The 19,065-nt window shown below is 48.3% G+C and overlaps 1 protein-coding gene across 4 annotated transcripts in view; it reads left to right on the forward strand.

Annotated features, from left to right (window-relative positions):
- smarcd3a (SWI/SNF related, matrix associated, actin dependent regulator of chromatin, subfamily d, member 3a) overlaps positions 1–19,065 on the forward strand; it is a 91,275-nt gene that overhangs the window by 58,569 nt on the left and 13,641 nt on the right. For all 4 annotated transcript variants that reach the window (XM_063060905.1, XM_063060887.1, XM_063060915.1 and 1 more), the window contains exons 4-9: positions 449–571; positions 1,235–1,357; positions 4,068–4,163; positions 6,191–6,292; positions 7,004–7,165; positions 17,403–17,500. In XM_063060905.1, coding sequence (XP_062916975.1) covers positions 449–571; positions 1,235–1,357; positions 4,068–4,163; positions 6,191–6,292; positions 7,004–7,165; positions 17,403–17,500 — 704 coding nt within the window. The remainder of the gene's footprint in view (positions 1–448; positions 572–1,234; positions 1,358–4,067; positions 4,164–6,190; positions 6,293–7,003; positions 7,166–17,402; positions 17,501–19,065) is intronic.

The following is a 19,065-nucleotide window of genomic DNA, read 5'->3' on the forward strand; positions in this document are numbered from 1 at the left end:
GCTGGGGCTCACTCACAGTGTTCACCTGTAATTGATCCAGGAGGCCCCTGTCCCTGTTTCTGTCCCTATCCACATCCCTGTCCCTACCACTGCAGCCTATCCTGCACAACCAGACCCCCAGTGGATGTGGGGAGGTGTAGGAGGGAGACCTGCCTTGGGGCGGGGTGGGGGGAGGAAGATTGAGGTACCATCCCAAGAGATGGAGAAGGTTGGCCAACTCCATGGTGTGGTGTGACGGGAAGGCAGGACCCGAGTTTGGGTTTGTTCTCATGAGGAGCAGCAGGAGGCCATTCAGCACCTCTAGCTTGTCCTACCTCTCACCTAATCCCCACCCCTCATCCAAACACCTGTCCATCAGAGAGGGCAGGGGCAACCTGGCCTGTAAAGAGAAGTGAGGGATGGATCTTGGGCAGTGAGTGTGTTCCAGAACATTCTGCTTGTTCCTCAGATCCGGGAGCTGGTGCCGGAATCCCAGGCCTACATGGACCTACTGGCCTTCGAGAGGAAGCTGGACCAGACCATCATGAGGAAGAGAGTGGATATTCAGGAGGCTCTAAAGAGGCCGATGAAGGTGGAAAGTGGGGCGATGGGTTGTCCAGGGGAAGGGGGTGATGGGGAATCTGGGAGTGAGGGGAGGGACGGGTAAAGGGGTGTCCGGGGGGTAAGGGGGTGATGGGGAATCTGGGAGTGAGGGGAGGGATGGGCGATGGGGTGTCTGGGGGAGGAAGGAGTCACAGAGCAATAGGTTGTCTGGAGAATGGGCAATGGGCTGTCTAGGGGAAGAAGGAGGGGGTTGTGAGGTGGGGCATCCGGGAAGCAAGGACGGGATGGATGGGATTTCCTTGGGGGTAGGGGCCGGGGCAGTACGGTTTACAACACCAGCAAATGGGTACAATTCGTGCCGCTATCTGTAAGGAATTTGTACATTCTCCCTGTGACCATGTGGGTTTCCCAGGGTGCTCCCCCCACGCGGGTGCCAGAAACACGGCGATTCTTGTGGGCTGCTCCCAGCACATATTCAAGATTGGTCATTGTAACGGTGTATTTCACGGCATGTTTCAATGTAAATGTGACAAATAAAATCAGTCTTTAGATGCTCACTGGGGAGGAGATCCTGGTGTAGGATGGTACTGAGAGATATCAGCGGGAGAGAGGAGTGCCTTTGTGGGGAAGGGAGAGGACTGGGAGTGAATGTGGGATGGATGGTGATTGACCTCTGACCTCTGACGTGCAGCAAAAGCGGAAGCTTCGGCTGTACATCTCCAACACCTTTAACCCCGCACGCTCAGACGCCGAGGATTCAGACAGCTGCATCGCCTCCTGGGAACTGCGAGTGGAGGGAAAGCTTCTGGAGGATGTGAGTGTTTCGGGGGTAGGGGAGGCCTTTCTATCCCTCTAGACTACTCCACTGCTCACAGCTGGACCTCTGTCTCAGCTCCATCTTCCCACACGATTCCTATTTACCTTTGAGCATAGATTACATACAACACATAGAGCACAGAACATGGAACAGACAAGTTCAGAGTAAATCTATTATCAAACTACGTATACGTTACCATATACTACCTTTCAGATTCATTTTCTTGCAGACATTCACAGGAAGAATGAAGAATTTATGAACAACTATACAGCAATAAACAACCAATGTGCAAAAGAAGATAGACTGTGCAAGTAAAAATTAATACCAAGAACATGAGTCATAAAGAACAAGTCCGTTCAGCCCATCAGTTTGTGCTGAGTTAAATTAAGGCCAACTCAAAGCCCAAGAGCCCAACTAAACTAATCCCTTCTCCCTACACAATATCCATAATCCTTCCATTCTTTGTACATTCGTGTGCCCATCTAAGAGTCCCTTGAACACCTCTATCATACCTTCCTCCACCGCCACTCCTGGTAGCACATTCCAGGTACCCATCACTCTCTATGTGAAAAGAAAAACTTGCCCCGCGCGTCTCTTTGAACACCTTAAATGCATGCCCTCTGGTATTAGATATTTCAACCCTGGGGGAAAAAAACTGCTGACTGTACCCTATCTATGCCCCGTGTAATCTTATAAACCTCTATCAGATCTCCCCTCAGCTTCTGGCACTTTGGAGAAAACAACCTAAATTTGTCCAACCTCTCTTTTTAGCTCATGCCCTCTAATCCAGGCAGCATCCTCGTGAACAACTTCTGCACCCTCTCCCAGACATCCCACCCTGCAAAAACTCATTTCAGGGAGGTAGCACCCCCACCCCCCCGCAACCCCATATTCCACCACCCCCCTCCCCGTCAACCTCCAAGGGTGTATGTAGTACTTTGTTCAGTGATTTTGTCTAACCTGTAAATCAAGTTGGGTATATGCAGAACATGTGACATTAAAATATGTACTTATGTTATATTATCATGTTTATTCTATTACAACTTTAAGCAAGTCTACAGGGAGTTTGGCCTCATCTCGTAGGACATCAAGAGAGTAGCTCCCTAGCAGCTAGCCAACTAGTTTAAATAATGTTAGCTATGCTAATGAACGAATGACACCTGTTAAACTCACCTCAACATATCTTTTACATTTTAACCCACCATGGGCAATGGAAAAGTCACTGTAGCAAACAGTGCAGCGAGCAACCCTGACATTATTTTTGAGGTAGACTGTAAAGCCCGGCCACAGAGAAAACTGATAGGTCTGCTTAGCACGAAGAGAGACCAATCAGGATGTTTCCCCTCTCCCTCTCCAAAAATCGATTTCCGAGATATTGTATATAATTTCCGGGCGTCAGGGAGCTACTATCAATATGCGGGAGACTCCCGGAACTTCCTGGAGAGGTGGGATGTCTGCTCTCCCAAGCCTCCACATCTTTCCTATAATGGATGACCAGGACTGAATGCAATATTCCAAATGCAGCCTAACTAGAGTTTTATAAACCTGCAACATAGCTTCCCAACTCTTGAACTCAGTTCCTTGACTAATAAGCACAAGCCTGCCATTTGCCAGTTTTACCAAATTTCTAGAACTTAATTCCAGAAAACTAATATAGAATAATCACAGCAATTGAACCTCCACTGCTCTGCAGGCAAAGAATTCCAGAAATTCACCACCCTCAGTGTAAAGGAATTTCTCCCAATCCCTGTTCCTGATACCCTTACTTGGAGACCATGACCATGATCCAAAACTCTTCCGTTGGAGGAAACACCCTCCCTTTCGAACGCTGTAAAAAGCTTAAGTGAGGTCTCCTCATGTTCAAGTTCAATCACACCTCATCCAGAAAACAATCTGACCGGTGAATTTTCACTGCTATCTCTATACTCTCTATATTCCTTGGGTAAGGAGAACAGAAATGGCCGTAGCAACCAGGTGTGGTCTCTTGAAGGCCCTGTCTAATTTCTATTAGGCATTTGACTCCTGAGTTCAATCTTCTGATAAGAAGAGCTAATGTACCATTCGTCTTTCTGTTTGTTTCTGCACTGGCATGGCACAGTTCAGTGACTTGAGTACAAGGGCATAGGCAGAGAGGGTACAGCATCGCAGTAAAGGGATGTCCCTTTAGAACTGAGATGAGGAGGAATGTCTTTAGCCCAAGGGTGGTGAATCTGTGGAATTCATTGCCACAGAGGTCTGTGAGGCCAAGTCATTGAGTATATTTACCCAATTTCCCTCGGGATCAATAAAGTATATATATCTATCTATCTTAAGGCAGAAATTGGTAGGTTCTTGATGGATAAGGGTGTGAAGGGTGACTTGGGGGAGAAGGCAGGAAAATGTGGCTGAATAGTTTTGAAAAGAAATTTCCCAGACTTATATGCAAAGAAATTCCCACACTGTGCCCCTCACAGGATGACCTTCCCTCAGTACCACCCTTCCCACAATGCAACATTTCCTCAGTAACAGCCTCCCACAGTGTAAAACACCTTAAATACTGCCCCGTCCAGAGTGTAGCCCTCCTTCAATACTGCCACTCCCAGTGAGATTACTGCCCACTCTCTACTACATGTGGCTGACTCTCTGCCTGAATAGGACTCTGTCTATTCACTGAATTGGCCCTTCGCTGTGGGTAACTGCAGTTTTGACTGAGTATGTTTTGTTGTAGACTGGGAAACAGAAGAGAAAGTTCTCCTCGTTCTTCAAGAGCCTGGTGATCGAGCTGGACAAGGAACTGTACGGACCTGACAATCATCTGGTGGAGGTAACAACCTCTCGATCATGGACCTCCCTACCTGTCTCCATCCTTTCCTGGTTCTTCCAAAGTGTGTCCATAATTCCCCACACCTCCCACTACAGTCCATCCTATCTCTGCGACCCCCCCCTTCTCCCTTATACTCCCCCATCTCCTTGACACCACCTCTACCCTAAACCCCTCCCTGTCTCTGTGCTCTCCTCTCTCCCCGATACTCCTCCATCTCCTTGACACCACCTGTACCCTAAACCCCTCCCTCTGTGCCCCCCTCTCCCCTATACTCCCCCATCTCCTTGACACCACCCCTACCCTAAACCCCTCCCTCTGTGCCCCCCTCTCCCCTATACTCCCCCATCTCCTTGACACCAGCCTGTACCCTAAACCCCTCCCCGTCTCTGTGCCCCCCTCTCTCCCCTATACTTCCCATCTCCTTGACACCACCTCTACCCTAAACCCCTCCCCATCTCTGTGCCCCCCTCTCTCCCCTATACTCCTCCATCTCAACACCACCTCTACCCTAAACCCCTCCCCATCTCTGTGACCCCCCCCCATCTCCTTGACACCAGCCTTTACCCTAAACCCCTCCCTGTCTCTGTGCCCCCCTCTGGCTGCCATACCCTTCCTGTCTTTCTAACCCCTTCCCTCTCTTACACCCTTCCTCTGTGACTCCCTACATCCCTTCTCATCTCTGTGACTCCTTCAGATCCTCTACCACTCCCTGTCTCTATAAACCCCTCCAGCCCATGCACCCCTTTCTGTCTCTTAATCCCCCATGGCCCCTGTCTCTGTGACCCCCCCCCATGCCCTTACACCCCTCCCTGCCTCTAACCCCCTTTGGCACCTATGCTGTCTCTGTAACCCCTCTAGTTCCAGCCTCTGACCCTGCCCTCAGTGTACATCTCATTCAGAACTCAGGCATCACACCCTCCCATCCACCCCTGATCCAGTAAGCTCCCAGGATCACCGAGAGCTGCCCCCTCCCTCCCGACTGGCTTAGGGTCAGCTCCTTTGTGAAGGATCAGGATGTTTGGCATTGTTCCTGGTGCTGTACGAAAGTTGTGGCATCTCTGGTATCTGAAGTTATGTTCCCAGAGCGGGGAGATCCTGGAAGCTGGGATGAGCTGTAAGGTAACTTGTCGGCAGGTGGGTGTAGCCCCTCAGTGCTCTGTCGGTTGTGATGGTAGTGGCACACAGAACGGGGCAGCAGACCACAGTGACAACAGTAGTACATAGAACACTTGACATCAGGCTCGCTGGTGTGACATGTTGTTCCCGCACCCTGTGCACCCCGCTCCGAATTAAACCAAAGGCTTTACGCACTGTGGTGATAAACGTGAACGATGCTGGAAAAACAGTTCTCAGATCTGAACATCCAACAGTACAGCACAGGAAAGACCCTTCGGCCCACAGTGTCTGTGCTAAGCACAATGCCAGATTAAACTAAATCCTGTCTGCTTGTACACGATCTCCATTGCTCCATTCCCGACATATTTATGGGCCTATCTCATAGTGTATTAAACACCACCAGCGTATCTGCCTCTACCACCGCCCTGGCAGCCTGTTCCAGATACCCACCACGATCTGTAATAAAAACTTACCCCACACATCTCATCTCTTTTAGACTACCCCTCTGACCTTAAATGCATATCTAGGAGTTGACATTTCTACCCTGGGGGAAAAGACTGACTGTCTCCTCCGTCTCTGCCTTTTATAATTTTATAAACTTTAATCAGGTCTCTCCTCACCCTCCAATGTTCCAGGGAAAACGGAACAAGTTTGTCCAACCTCTCCTTATAGATCACGCCTCTAATCCAGGCAGCATCCTGGAGAACCTCTTCTGCACCCTCTCCAAAGTGTACTGAACGGGGGGGGGTGATCAGGAGCATCCAACAGGGTCAGGGAGAGGTGCGAAGCTTCCTGTAGTTGAATATCTCCTCCTGTCACCGGACCCAAACCATAGGGTGTGGTGGGGTATTGGGTGGGGGTTGTTGGTTTGATGGGGAGGGGATTGCCTCATTATGTTGCTGTCTGTGCAGTGGCACCGGACGCCCAGCACCCAGGAGACTGATGGCTTCCAGGTGAAGAGGCCGGGAGACGTCAGTGTCCGCTGCACCCTGCTGCTCATGCTGGATTACCAGGTGGGGCCTGGGGTGAGGGTCAGGGCCTGTGGGGGGCCAGGATGCGAGCTCTGTGGGATCAGTGAGCCGGGTCTGTGGAGTTGTGAGAGTGTGGGGCCTGTGGGTGGGGAAGTGAGTCGGGGGGGGCGCGGATTCACAAATCACAGTGGGATGATGGTGACAGGTTTGTGTGTGGGTGTTGCAGTTTTCTGAAGGGCTATGGTGACAAGATTTGAGTGACAGTGTTGTGTGTGAGTAGTGGATGATTTTGTTGGCTGGGTGATGACAGTATTGTGTGACGCAGGTGATTGCTGAGGGATGGGCTGGGTAGGTGACAGGTTTGTTGTGTGAAGGATGTGATGACGGGTGTGTGACAAGGATGAGTGAGAAGGGGACTGGGTGACAAAGATAGGTGGGTGACAGCTGGTGGCTGGAGAAGTGTGTGATGCGGGTGGGTGCTGGGAGTGGCTGAGAAGAATAGGGGACAGGGATCCTGGGTGCAAGGGGTGGGTTCTAGGTGTGCTGGGTGACAGGGAACCTGGGTGCTGGAGGGTATGTGATGGGGTGGGTCCTAGGTGTGCTGGGTGACAGGGATCCTGGGTGCAATGGGTGGGTTCTGGGGGTGGCTGAGGAGAATAGGGGACAGGGATCCTGGGTGCTGGAGAGTGTGTGATGGGGTGGGTTCTGGGGGTGGTGGGTGATTCACTTGGTTAACACCTCCCACCCTTGCAGCCCACCCAGTTTAAGCTGGATCCCCGCTTGGCCCGACTGCTGGGGATTCACACCCAGACACGATCGGCCATCGTCCAGGCCCTCTGGCAGTACATCAAAACCAACAAACTGCAGGACTCCCATGACAAGGAGTACATCAGCTGTGACAAGTACTTCCAGCAGGTAACTCCCACCACACTCCACTGGGGGCTGGGGGGTGGGGAGGTGGTGACTCTGGGAGTTTGAGAGAAGCAATAGGAAGGGTAGGTGTACAGAGAGGGGCTTCAGGTTGTGCGGGGAGGAAGGTTCTCCTACAGCTGAGCAGAAACCCCTTGGGAGGAGGGAACACCCAGGGTGTTCTTGCACTCTACCCTCACAGTGGTGTTGGGGAGGGTGTGGGTGAAGATGCTGGGCCCAACCTTACTGAATAAACCTCAACCTGAAACTGCAACACACAGAGTGAAGCTCCCTGCACACTGTCCCATCACACACTTTCAGGGTCAGACACAGAGTGAAGCTCTCTCATACTGTCCCATCACACACTTACAGGGTCAGACACAGAGTGAAGCTCTCTCACACTGTCCCATCACACACTTGTGGCATCAGATACAGAGTGAAGCTCCCCAAAACTGTCCCATCACACACTCAGTGGGGTCATACACAGAGTGAAGCTCCCCCAATAATGATCCATCACATACTCCACAAAGTGTGAATTGACACATCTGGGAAGGATAATAAGATGAGGATACACCCAATACGTGGTAGGATCTTAAGGCATCACGGGGACCTTGATGTACAGGTCCAAGGACCTCAAGGTTGCACAGGTAGATTAAGTGATGAAGAAGGTGTACAAGGTCTTCATTAACTGGGGCATAAATTATTGGGGAGTTTCTGTACCAATCTGTAAGACATTAGTCAGGTTAGGGTACTGTGTGCCATTCTGGTTACCACATTATGGAAAGGACAAGACTGCATGGAGAGGGTGCAGAGGAATCTATCAGGATGTTACCTGGGATGAAGGAGAGACTGGTGGTGTTTTCCTTGAAGTGGAGGAGGCTTGGGGTGGGGACCTGATGGAGGTCTCAGTCTGAAATGTCAACTCTTCATCCACGTGCAAATTGGCACAGGGTTAAGAAGATCAGGGAGTTAAATGAGTGGCTCAAGGATTAGTGTGGGAGGAGTAGGTTTGAATTCATGGGAAACTGGCACAGTATTGGGGAAGGAGGGAGCTGTTCCACTGGGACAGGCTTCACCTGAACCGTGATGGGACCTCTATACTAGTGAATCGCATTACTAGGGCTGTGGATAGGGCTTTAAACTAAATAGCAGGGGAGTGGGTTCAACAGATTGGAGAAGTATGGATAAAGTAGAAGAGAAAAGTGTGGATAAAGATAAAGTAAAAGCAGAAGTTAAAAAAAAAGAAAAATAAGGGTGGAGTGAAGAAAACTCAAATGCATGAGAGACAAAGATTACTAGATTTTAAAGGCACAATGAGTGTAAGGGCATTTTAACTGAATGCCTGTAGTATTGGTAACTTGTGAACTTGTGGCACAAATCCGTATAAAGGGGTATGATTTAGTGGCCATTACAGAAATGTGGTTGCAGGGTGGAGAAGATTGGAATTAAATATCTAGAGATATCAGGTAATACAGAAGAATAGGCAGGAAGGTAAGGGAGGTGGGTAACGCTCCTAATTAAGGATAAGATCAGAGCGATAGTGAGAGACGATATAAGATCTAAGGAGCAGAGTGTTGAATCCATCTGGGTACAGATTAGGAGTAGTAAAGGGGAAAAAAATCACTGGTAGGAGTTGTCTATCAGCCACCGAATAGTAACATTACAGTGGCACAGACAATAAACCGAGAAATACCTGAGGCATGTAAGAATGGAACAGCAGTTATTGTGGGGGACGTTAATCTGCACTTAGATTGGGTGAATTAAATTGGTCGAGGCAGTCTTGAGGAGGACTTCATGGAATGCATTTGTGATGACATTTTTGGACAGCATGTTACTGAACCTACAAGGGAATGTGCTATTTTAGATCTGGTCCTGTGCAATGAGACAGGTAAAATAAGCAATCTTGTAGATAGGGATTCTCTTGGAAAGAGTGATCACAGTATGATTGAGTTTCTCATACAAACGGAGGGTGCAATAGTTCGATCTAAAGGCAGTGTATTATGCCTAAACAAGGGACGCTACAATTGGATGAGGGAGAAGTTGGATAGGGTAGACTCGGAATAGAGGCTCTATGGTGGGACGGTTGAGGTACAGTGGAAGACTTTCAAATAAATTTTTCACAGTGCTCAACGAAAGTATATTCCAGTTAAAAACAGGACAGTAATGATGAGGAGAGCCAGCCATGGATAATTAAGGAGATAAAGGAAGGCATCAAACTAAAAGCTTATGTGTACAAAGTCACCAAGTGTAGTGGGAAACTGAAAGACTGGGAAAACTTAAAAAAGCAACAAAGAACCACAAAGCAAGCAATAAATAAAGAGAATATAGATTATGAAAATAAACTAGGACAAAATATAAAAACGGATAGTAAAAGTTTTTATAATTATATAAAGTGGAAAAGGGTGGCTAAAGTGAATGTAGGTCCCTTGGAGGACGAGAAGGGGAAATTGATGTTGGGTAATGAGGAAATGGACAAGGCTTTGAAGGACTCTTGTGTCAGTTTTCACGGTAGAGGGTATGTCGAACATACCAAAGAGAGATGTTGTGGATACGATGGGAGGTGAGGACCTCAATACAATAGCTATCACTAAAGAGGTTGTGCTGAGCAAACTTCTGGGTCTAAAGATAGACGAGTCCCCTGGTCCTGATCGAGTGCATCCCAGGGTATGAAAGAAATGGCAGAGGTTATAGTTGAGGCTTTGGTGATAACTTACCAAAATGCTCAGGACTCTGGGCAGATCCCAACGGATTGGGAGATGGCAAATGTCACGCCACTGTTCAAAAAAGGATGCAAGTAAAAGGCAGGTAACTATAGGCCCATTAGTATAACATCTGTATTGGAAAAATGCTTGAAGCTATCATTAAAGAAGAAATAGCGAGGCATCTGGAAGGAAATGGATCCATCAGGCAGACACAGCATGGATTCAGCAAAGGCAGGTCCTGTTTGACAAATTTACTGGAGTTCTTTGAGGATATAACAAGCACAGTTGGATTTCCAGAAGGCGTTCAATAAGGTGCCACATAAAAGACTTATCCATAAGATAAGGATGCATAGAGCTGGGAGTGATGTACAAACCCCATTTCCAGAAAAGTTGGGATATTTTCCAAAATGCAATAAAAACAAAAATTTGTGATATGTTAATTCACATGAACCTTTATTTAACTGACAAAAGTACAAAGAAAAGATTTTTAATAGTTTTACTGACCAACTTAATTGTATTTTGTAAACATACAGAAATTTAGAATTTGATGGCTGCAACACACTCAACGAAAGTTGGGACAGAGGCATGTTTACCATTGTGTTACATCACCTTTCCTTTAATAATACTTTTTAATCATTATGGAACTGAGCATACTAATTGTAGTAGATTTGCAATTGGAAATTTTGTCCATTCTTGCTTGATATAAGACTTCAGCTGCTCAACAGTCCTTGGTCTCCGTTGTCTGATTCTCCTCTTCATGATGCGCCATACATTTTCAATAGGAGATAGATCTGGACTGGCAGCAGGCCAGTCAAGCACACACACTCTGTGTCTACAAAGCCATGCTGTTGTAGCCCGTGCAGAATGTGGTCTGGCAATGTCCTGCTGAAATAAGCATGGACGTCCCGGGAAGAGACGTCGCCGGATGGCAACATATGTCTCTCTAAAATCCTAATATACGCCTCAGAGTCAATGGTACCTTCACGTACATGCAACTCGCCCATGCCATAGGCACTGATGCACCCCCATACCGTCACAGATGCTGGCTTTTGCACCTTTCGCTGATAACAATCTGGATGGTCGTCTTCATCTTTGGCACGGAGAACTTGATGCCCGTTTTTTCCGAAATCTAGCTGAAACGTGGACTCATCTGACCACAGCACATAGTTCCACAGTCTTTCGGTCCATCTGCGATGAGCTCAGGCCCAGAGAACTCGCCGACGTTTCTGCATAGAATTGATGTATGGCTTCCTCCTTGCGTAATACAGTTTCAAGTTGCATTTCTGGATGCAGCGACGGACTGTGTTGAGTGACAATGGTTTTCCGAATTACTCCAGAGCCCAGGTGGCTATAATTGTCACAGTAGCATGACAGTTTCTTAGGCAGTGCCACCTGAGGGCTCGAAGATCACGCGCGTTCAACAGTGGTTTCCGACCTTGCCCTTTACGCACTGAGATGTCTCTGAATTCTCTGAATCTTTTCACAATATTATGTACAGCAGATGTTGAAAGACCTAAATTCTCTGCAATCTTGCGTTGAGAAATGTTCCTTTTGAACTGATACTGGAATATTCTGTGCGCTTTTCAATCTTATTTTAACTGTCCCATCTTTTGTTGAGTGTGTTGCAGCCATCAAATTCTAAATTTGTGTATGTTTACAAAATACAATTAAATTGGTCAGTAAAACTATTGAAAATCTTTTCTTTGTACTTTTGTCAGTTAAATAAAGGTTCATGATTTTGGCTTTTTTCTTAAAGATGCGCTGGGTGTGTCCCGGCTACCGCTGCATTCTCCGTGGCAATGTATCAATCCGCGGCCCAGGGGGTTGGGGTGGTGGGACACTGGGGTGTCATTTCATCATCGTCTGTTTCCATCAGGGCAGGCAGGTCATCTTCTTCTATGTCTGCCTGCCTCGATGTCGAAGGTCAAGGTTCGTCATCTGCTGTGGTTGATGTGGAAGACTTGAAAAATGACAGTATGCTTGATTGCTTAGCCTCACGCATTTTTCTATCATCTCATGCAGTTGCTTCACGTTCATTTCCTGGACGACTTCACTTTCGGTCCATTCGCTACTGCATTCGGTTTCGATTGTTATCCTTTCCTCTTCCAATTGCATCAGCTCTTCATCTGTCAGTTCTTGGTCATGGGATGCCAAAACCTCTTCAACATCATCTTCATCAACTTCCACAAGCCAAACTTACTTTGTCCTTACTTCGTTCACCACGATCGAAACGCTTAATTATGTCTAGTTTTACACTAAGTGTCACACCCTTACGAGTTCTTTTAGGCTTTTCCGATACCTTAGAACTCATCTTGCTAACAGATGCTCACAGGCACGTGTTTAGGAATGCAGGCGAGAATGCAGTTCTGGGGGAGGAGCTTGGCTGCTCGGGGCGTGTGCTGCCTTTTATCATGCACTGCCTTTTTCGTAACAGTGAAAACACCTTCTGTTAGCGAAAACAGGTAACTAATGTAGGTCTTTCGTAACAGTGAGGTTTCGTAAAGCGCATGTTCGAAAAGCGGGGGACACCTGTATACATTAACGATCTGGAAGAGGGGACCGAGTGTAGTGTCCTGTGTAAGTTTGCTGATAATACTAAACTGAGTGGAAAAGCAAATTTTGCAGAGGATACAGAGAGTCTGCAGAGAGATAGGTTAAGTGAATGGGCAAGGGTCTGGCAGATGGAGTACAATGTTGGCAAATGCAGGTCATCCACTTTGGAAGGAAAAATGGAAGATCAGATTATTATTTAAATAGTAAAAAATTGCAGCATGCTGCTGTACAGAGGGACTAGGGAGTGCTTGTGCATGAATCACAAAAAGTTAGTTTGCAGGTGCAGTAGGTTATAAAGAAGGCAGATGGAATGTTGGCCTTCATTGCTAGAGGAATTGAATTGGAAAACAGGGAGATTATGCTGCAACTGTACTGGGTACTGCACCTGGAGTACTGAGTGCAGTTCTGGTCTCCTTACTTGGAGAAGGATATACTGGGTTTGGAGGCGGTGCAGAGGAGGTTCACCAGGTTAATTCCAGAGATGAGGGGGTTAGACTATGAGGAGAGATTGAGTCACCTGGGACAGTACTTGCTGGAATTCAGAAGGATGAGAGGAGATCTTATAGAAACATATAAAATTATGAAAGGGATAGATAAGATAGAAGCAGGAAAGCTGAATCCACTGGTAGGAGAGACTAGAACTAGGGGACATAGTCTCAAGATTCAGGGGAGTAAATTTAGGATGGAGATGAGGAGAAACTGCTTTTCCCAAAGAGTGGTAAATCTGGAATTCTCTGCCCAATGAAGCAGTGCAGGCTACCTCAGTAAATATATTTAATTCAAGGATAGATAGATTTTTGCATAGTGGGGGAATTAAGGGATATAGGGAAAAGGCAGCTAGGTGGAGATGAGTCCATGGTCAGATCAGCCATGATCTTATTGAACGGTGAAGAAGGCTCGATGGGCCAGATGGCCTACTCCTGCTCCTATTCTTTATGTTCTTTCTACCGATGTTGCCTGACCTACTGAGTTCCTCCTGTATTTTGTGTGTGTCCACTCTTTCTCTTTAAAAGCCCTTGTCACATCACTCCAGAAGATCTGTTCGTCAGGAGCTGCCCGTGTTCATGCCCTTGGGATTGATCCACCTGATGTCACAGAGTTATGCAGCATAGAAACAGGCCCGTCAGTCCAACGCAGTAATCCAGCTGAGTTGCCTGTCTGAGCTGGTCCCTATTTTCTGCATTTGGCCCATATTTCTGCAAAACCTTCCTATCCATGTACCTGTCCAACTGTTTTTAACTGTTGTTATTGTACCTGCCTGAGCCACTTCTTATGGCAGCCTGTTCAATATACCCACCAACCTCTGTGGGAAATCCTGCTGCTCAGTTCCCCTTTAGATCTTACCCCTCTAACATTAAACCTCTGTCCTCTAGTTTTAGATACTTCTACCCTGGGAAAAACCCTGATCATTTACATTATCTATGTTCCTCATGATTTTATAAACCTCTACAAGGTCGCCCCCCCCCCATTCTTCTTCGCTCAGGAGGAACAGTTTCCAGCCTGCCTAGCCTCTCCCTAAAGCTCAAGCTCCTCCATTTTGATGTTAGTGTTCTGAAACTTCACTGTCTTCCCCCCTCCCCCACAAGGAATTCTCTACCTTGAATGTCCTCCTGAGTGGACAGAGATGAGAAGAATTCAGTTAAGCCCCCAACCCCTTTGCCCACCCACCCACCATCTTCTAACTCCACACCACAGATTGCCATTGTGGTTCCTGGCAGATCTTCCACCTTCCCTGCTTATCCTCTTGTCCTTCGGGATTTAGGCTAATCTTGTCTGCCAGTAACATTTTGTGGCCTCTGATGCCCTTCTACTTTCTTCATGGTGCTCTCTCTGTCTTCCTGAGAGGCCTCCCCGGTTCAGTTCTCTGTATCACCTTGTGCTTCCTGACATCCTGTGTTTCTTGGACTCACTGTTTGTTCCTTTCGCCCTTACAAGAACATGGTGTCCCTGAACTCTCTATTTCACTGTTAAATGACTCCCACTTACTGGATATAGAATTATCTGCATTATCCCTTCTTGTTCCTTCCTGTCTGTTACCAATATGTTACATCAAATACTGTGAGCTCTTCACTTAACCTTTTGTGAGGCACTTCGTTCAAAGTTAAAGTTGAGTTTACTGTCATCTGCACAAGTACCTGGACTTACTTACCACAGCACCACAGCCTCACATAAGTAGCATCGCATAAGCAGCATTCAAAAGAAAAACATAAATTAAATGTAAATTATACAATTTTTTTACAAGAAAACATAGAACTAAAAGAAACAAAGTCGATTTTAGCTCAAATGGTCAAAGTGGTCATAGTGCTGCAAAGGGGTTTTGCCAGTTGGTTCTGGAACTGAATGATTGAAGGGAAGCAGCTGTTATGGATCCTTGTGGTGTGGGTCTTCAGGCTTCTGTACCTCCTGCAGAAAGTATGGCATGGGCAGGTTGGTGGGGATCTTTGATGATGAACGTTGCCTTCTTGAGGCATTCCCTCCTGTAGATACTCCCAGTGGTGGGGAGGATGTGTCGACGATGTACTGGGCTGACTCCACTACTCTCTGCAGCTTCTTGCACTCCTGTGCATTTGAATTGCCATACCAAACCATGATGCAACCAGTCAAGATGCTTTCAACGGTACATCTGTAGAAATTTGTTAGCATGTTTGGTGACAAGCCCTCAGAAATTAAAGATGCTGGCATGCACCTATGTGCTATCTATCTGTACTATCCCTTCTCACTGCTTCCTGTCTCTTACCACTCCTCCCTCCAAACTAATACATCCACACTGGGAGCTCTTCACCTAACCTTTTGTGAGCTACTTGGTTTGAACCAGACAACCAGATTAAACTAGAGAGGGTCCATCAGAATGATGTCAGGATTGGAGGGCTTGTGTTACAAGGAGAGGCTGGATTGGCTGTGTGCCCTGGATTGGCTGTGTGCGCTGGATTGGATGTGTGCCCTGGATTAGGTGTGTGCACTGGATTGACTGTGTGCCCTGGATTGGGTGTGTGCCCTGGATTGGCTGTGTGCACTGGATTGGGTGTGTGCCCTGGATTGGCTGTGTGCCCTGGATTGGCTGTGTGCACTGGATTGGGTGTGTGCCCTGGATTGGGTGTGTGCCCTGGATTGGGTGTGTGCCCTGGATTGGCTGTGTGCCCTGGATTGGCTGTGTGCGCTGGATTGGGTGTGTGCCCTGGATTGGCTGTGTGCCCTGGATTGGGTGTGTGCCCTGGATTGGCTGTGTGCCCTGGATTGGGTGTGTGCCCTGGATTGGCTGTGTGCCCTGGATTGGATGTGTGCGCTGGATTGGGTGTGTGCCCTGGATTGGGTGTGTGCCCTGGATTGGCTGTGCGCGCTGGATTGGGTGTGTGCCCTGGATTGGGTGTGTGCACTGGATTGGGTGTGTGCCCTGGATTGGGTGTGTGCCCTGGATTGGGTGTGTGCCCTGGATTGGATGTGTGCCCTGGATTGGCTGTGCGCGCTGGATTGGGTGTGTGCCCTGGATTGGGTGTGTGCCCTGGATTGGCTGTGTGCCCTGGATTGGCTGTGTGCTCTGGATTGGCTGTGTGCTCTGGATTGGCTGTGTGCGCTGGATTGGGTGTGTGCCCTGGATTAGGTGTGTGCACTGGATTGACTGTGTGCCCTGGATTGGGTGTGTGCCCTGGATTGGGTGTGTGCCCTGGATTGGCTGTGTGCACTGGATTGGGTGTGTGCCCTGGATTGGCTGTGTGCACTGGATTGGGTGTGTGCCCTGGATTGTGTGTGTGCCCTGGATTGGGTGTGTGCCCTGGATTGGCTGTGTGCACTGGATTGGGTGTGTGCCCTGGATTGGCTGTGTGCCCTGGATTGGCTGTGTGCGCTGGATTGGGTGTGTGCCCTGGATTGGGTGTGTGCACTGGATTGGGTGTGTGCCCTGGATTGGATGTGTGCCCTGGATTGGGTGTGTGCCCTGGATTGGCTGTGTGTCCTGGATTGGCTGTGTGCCCTGGATTGGGTGTGTGCCCTGGATTGGCTGTGTGCACTGGATTGGCTGTGTGCACTGGATTGGGTGTGTGCCCTGGATTGGCTGTGTGCACTGGATTGGGTGTGTGCCCTGGATTGGCTGTGTGCCCTGGATTGGCTGTGTGCCCTGGATTGGCTGTGTGCCCTGGATTGAGTGTGTGCCCTGGATTGGGTGTGTGCCCTGGATTGGCTGTGTGCCCTGGATTGGGTGTGTGCCCTGGATTGGCTGTGTGCCCTGGATTGGCTGTGTGCCCTGGATTGGGTGTGTGCCCTGGATTGGCTGTGTGCGCTGGATTGGCTGTGTGCCCTGGATTGGGTGTGTGCCCTGGATTGGGTGTGTGCCCTGGATTGGCTGTGTGCCCTGGATTGGGTGTGTGCCCTGGATTGGCTGTGTGCGCTGGAGTGAAGGAGACTGAAGCGAAACATGATAGAGGTTTGCGAAGTAATAAGAGTAGGGTAGACAGCCAAAATCTATTTCCCATGGATGATGCAGATACAATAACAATATTCCACAGACACCTGGATAGGAAAGGTTATTAATGACACAGGCCAGGTGTAGGCAATTGGGACTAGTTTGGTGGGCACCATTTTTGGAACAGTTTGGTCAAAGGGCCTGATTTCTTTACCGTCTAAAACAAGAGACATAAGGTGATACGGAACAGGTTTAAAAAGGATCTGAGGGTACGTTTTACATAATGTGTAGTGGTATTTGGAATGAGCTGCCAGAAGAGGTGGTGGCGGCAGGAACGTAACAACTGGACAGTACCTGAATGAGCAGGGCAAAGAGGAAAGTGGAATCAGTGTAGGTATCATGTTCAGCTCAGACACAGTGGTCAGTAAAACTCGGCCGTGAATCTCAGCATGAGGCCAACAGAGCGTCCCTCAGCCTGCCCGGCCTTTCCAGTACATTCTCTGGTGTGGATACACGCTATCTTGTACACATTCATCTCAGTGGCTCCTCCATGCCAATTCCTCACTTGATCATTTCTCCATCCTTCCTGCAGATATTCGACTGCCCGAGGCTAAAGTTCTCCGAGATTCCTCAACGGCTGACCAACCTGCTGCTTCCGCCTGACCCCATCATCATCAACCACCTCATCAGGTAGGAGATGCTCCCTCGCCTCCGTATCTGCCCACGATCTCCCCTCCCTTCCACCCTTCTTCCCCTTCACTGACCACTCCCTACCTCAGTGCCTCCGTATCTGCCCACGATCTCCTCTCCCTCCCTTTCCACCACCCCCACCTTCGTGTCCATGTGTCCATGACCTCAGGCTCATGACCTCAGCATTATCCCCGATTAGGTCCTGGAACTGTCCACTGGCTCTCAGTTCCATCCTTAGCCCTTATTTCCTCCTTAGACACCCCCCCGCCCCTGTGCCTTCTCCTGCATACACTGCCCCCCACCACAACACCTCAGTACCAATCAACGTGTCAGGTACTGGTGAAGTCTCCTTGGGGGCGTGGAGGAGGGAATGAAGACTGTGGAGCCACAGAACATTACCAATGCACGAGATCATTCAGCCCATCGAGCCTTTGTGGGATTGTATGTTTCACAGCCTCATAATCTTTCACATGAAGTTGAGTTTCTGGTCATCATGCAAGTTTAATTAGTTTATCACTGCCACATGTACAGAGGTACAGTTTATAAAAAAACTTGTCTTGCATACTTTTCCTATAGATGAACTCATTCCGCAGTGCATTGAGATAGTACTAGGCAAAACAATAATGGAGTGCAGAATGTACACACGACATGCTGGAGGAACTCAGCAGGCCAGGCAGCATCTGTGGAAAAGAGTAAACAGTCGACATTTCAAGCTGAAACTCTTCAGCAGGTCCTGGATTGCAGAATAAAGTGTTACAGTTACAGACAATAAGGTGCAAGATCATAGTTATGAGGGAGATTGTGAGGTCAAAGGTCCATGTTAACATATTGGGGAACTCCAATCGTTTTATAACTGCAGAATAGAAGCTGTTCTTGAGCATTTCCAGGCTTTTGTTCCTTCTGCCCAGTGGGAGATGGGGAAGAGAGCATGTTGGAGCTGGGTAGGATCTTTGATTATGCTGGCTGCTTTAGCCGAGGCAGTGAGAAATGTAGACAGATTCCATGGATGGGAAATTGGCTTCTGTGATATGCTGAGCTGTGTCCAGAAGCCCCCCTGCTTCTTAGTCACGGGTGTAGCCGCCATACCAAGCCATAATGCATCAGGATAGGATGCTTTCTATAGTACATTGATAAAAGTTGGTGAGGGTCAAAGGGGCTGTGCCAAGTTCCTTTAGCCTTTTGAAGAAGTAGAGGTGTTGGTGAGCTTTATTGGTTGTGGTGTCTGTGGTTGGGTGACAGGCTGTTGGTGATGTTCACTCCTAGGAACTTGAAGCCCTCCACTTCAACACCGTTGATGTAGACAGGAGCGTGTGCACTGCACCCTTCCTAAAGTCAATGTCCAGCTGTCTTATTTTGCTGACAGTGAGGGCAAGATTGTCAATACACGCATCAGGCTGTGTATCATCTTCCTGTACTCCGACTCACTTCAGTTTGTGATGCGTCCCATTATGGTGGTGCTAGTTAAAAATTTGTAGACGAAGCTAGAGCAGCACCTAGCCATGCAGTCGTGAGTGTATAGGGAGTAGAGAATGCATGATGAGACATTCTAGCACCCCATATTCCGC

The sequence above is a fragment of the Mobula hypostoma genome, chromosome 1 (genome assembly GCF_963921235.1).
Source record: "Mobula hypostoma chromosome 1, sMobHyp1.1, whole genome shotgun sequence".
Lineage (NCBI taxonomy): Eukaryota > Metazoa > Chordata > Chondrichthyes > Myliobatiformes > Myliobatidae > Mobula > Mobula hypostoma.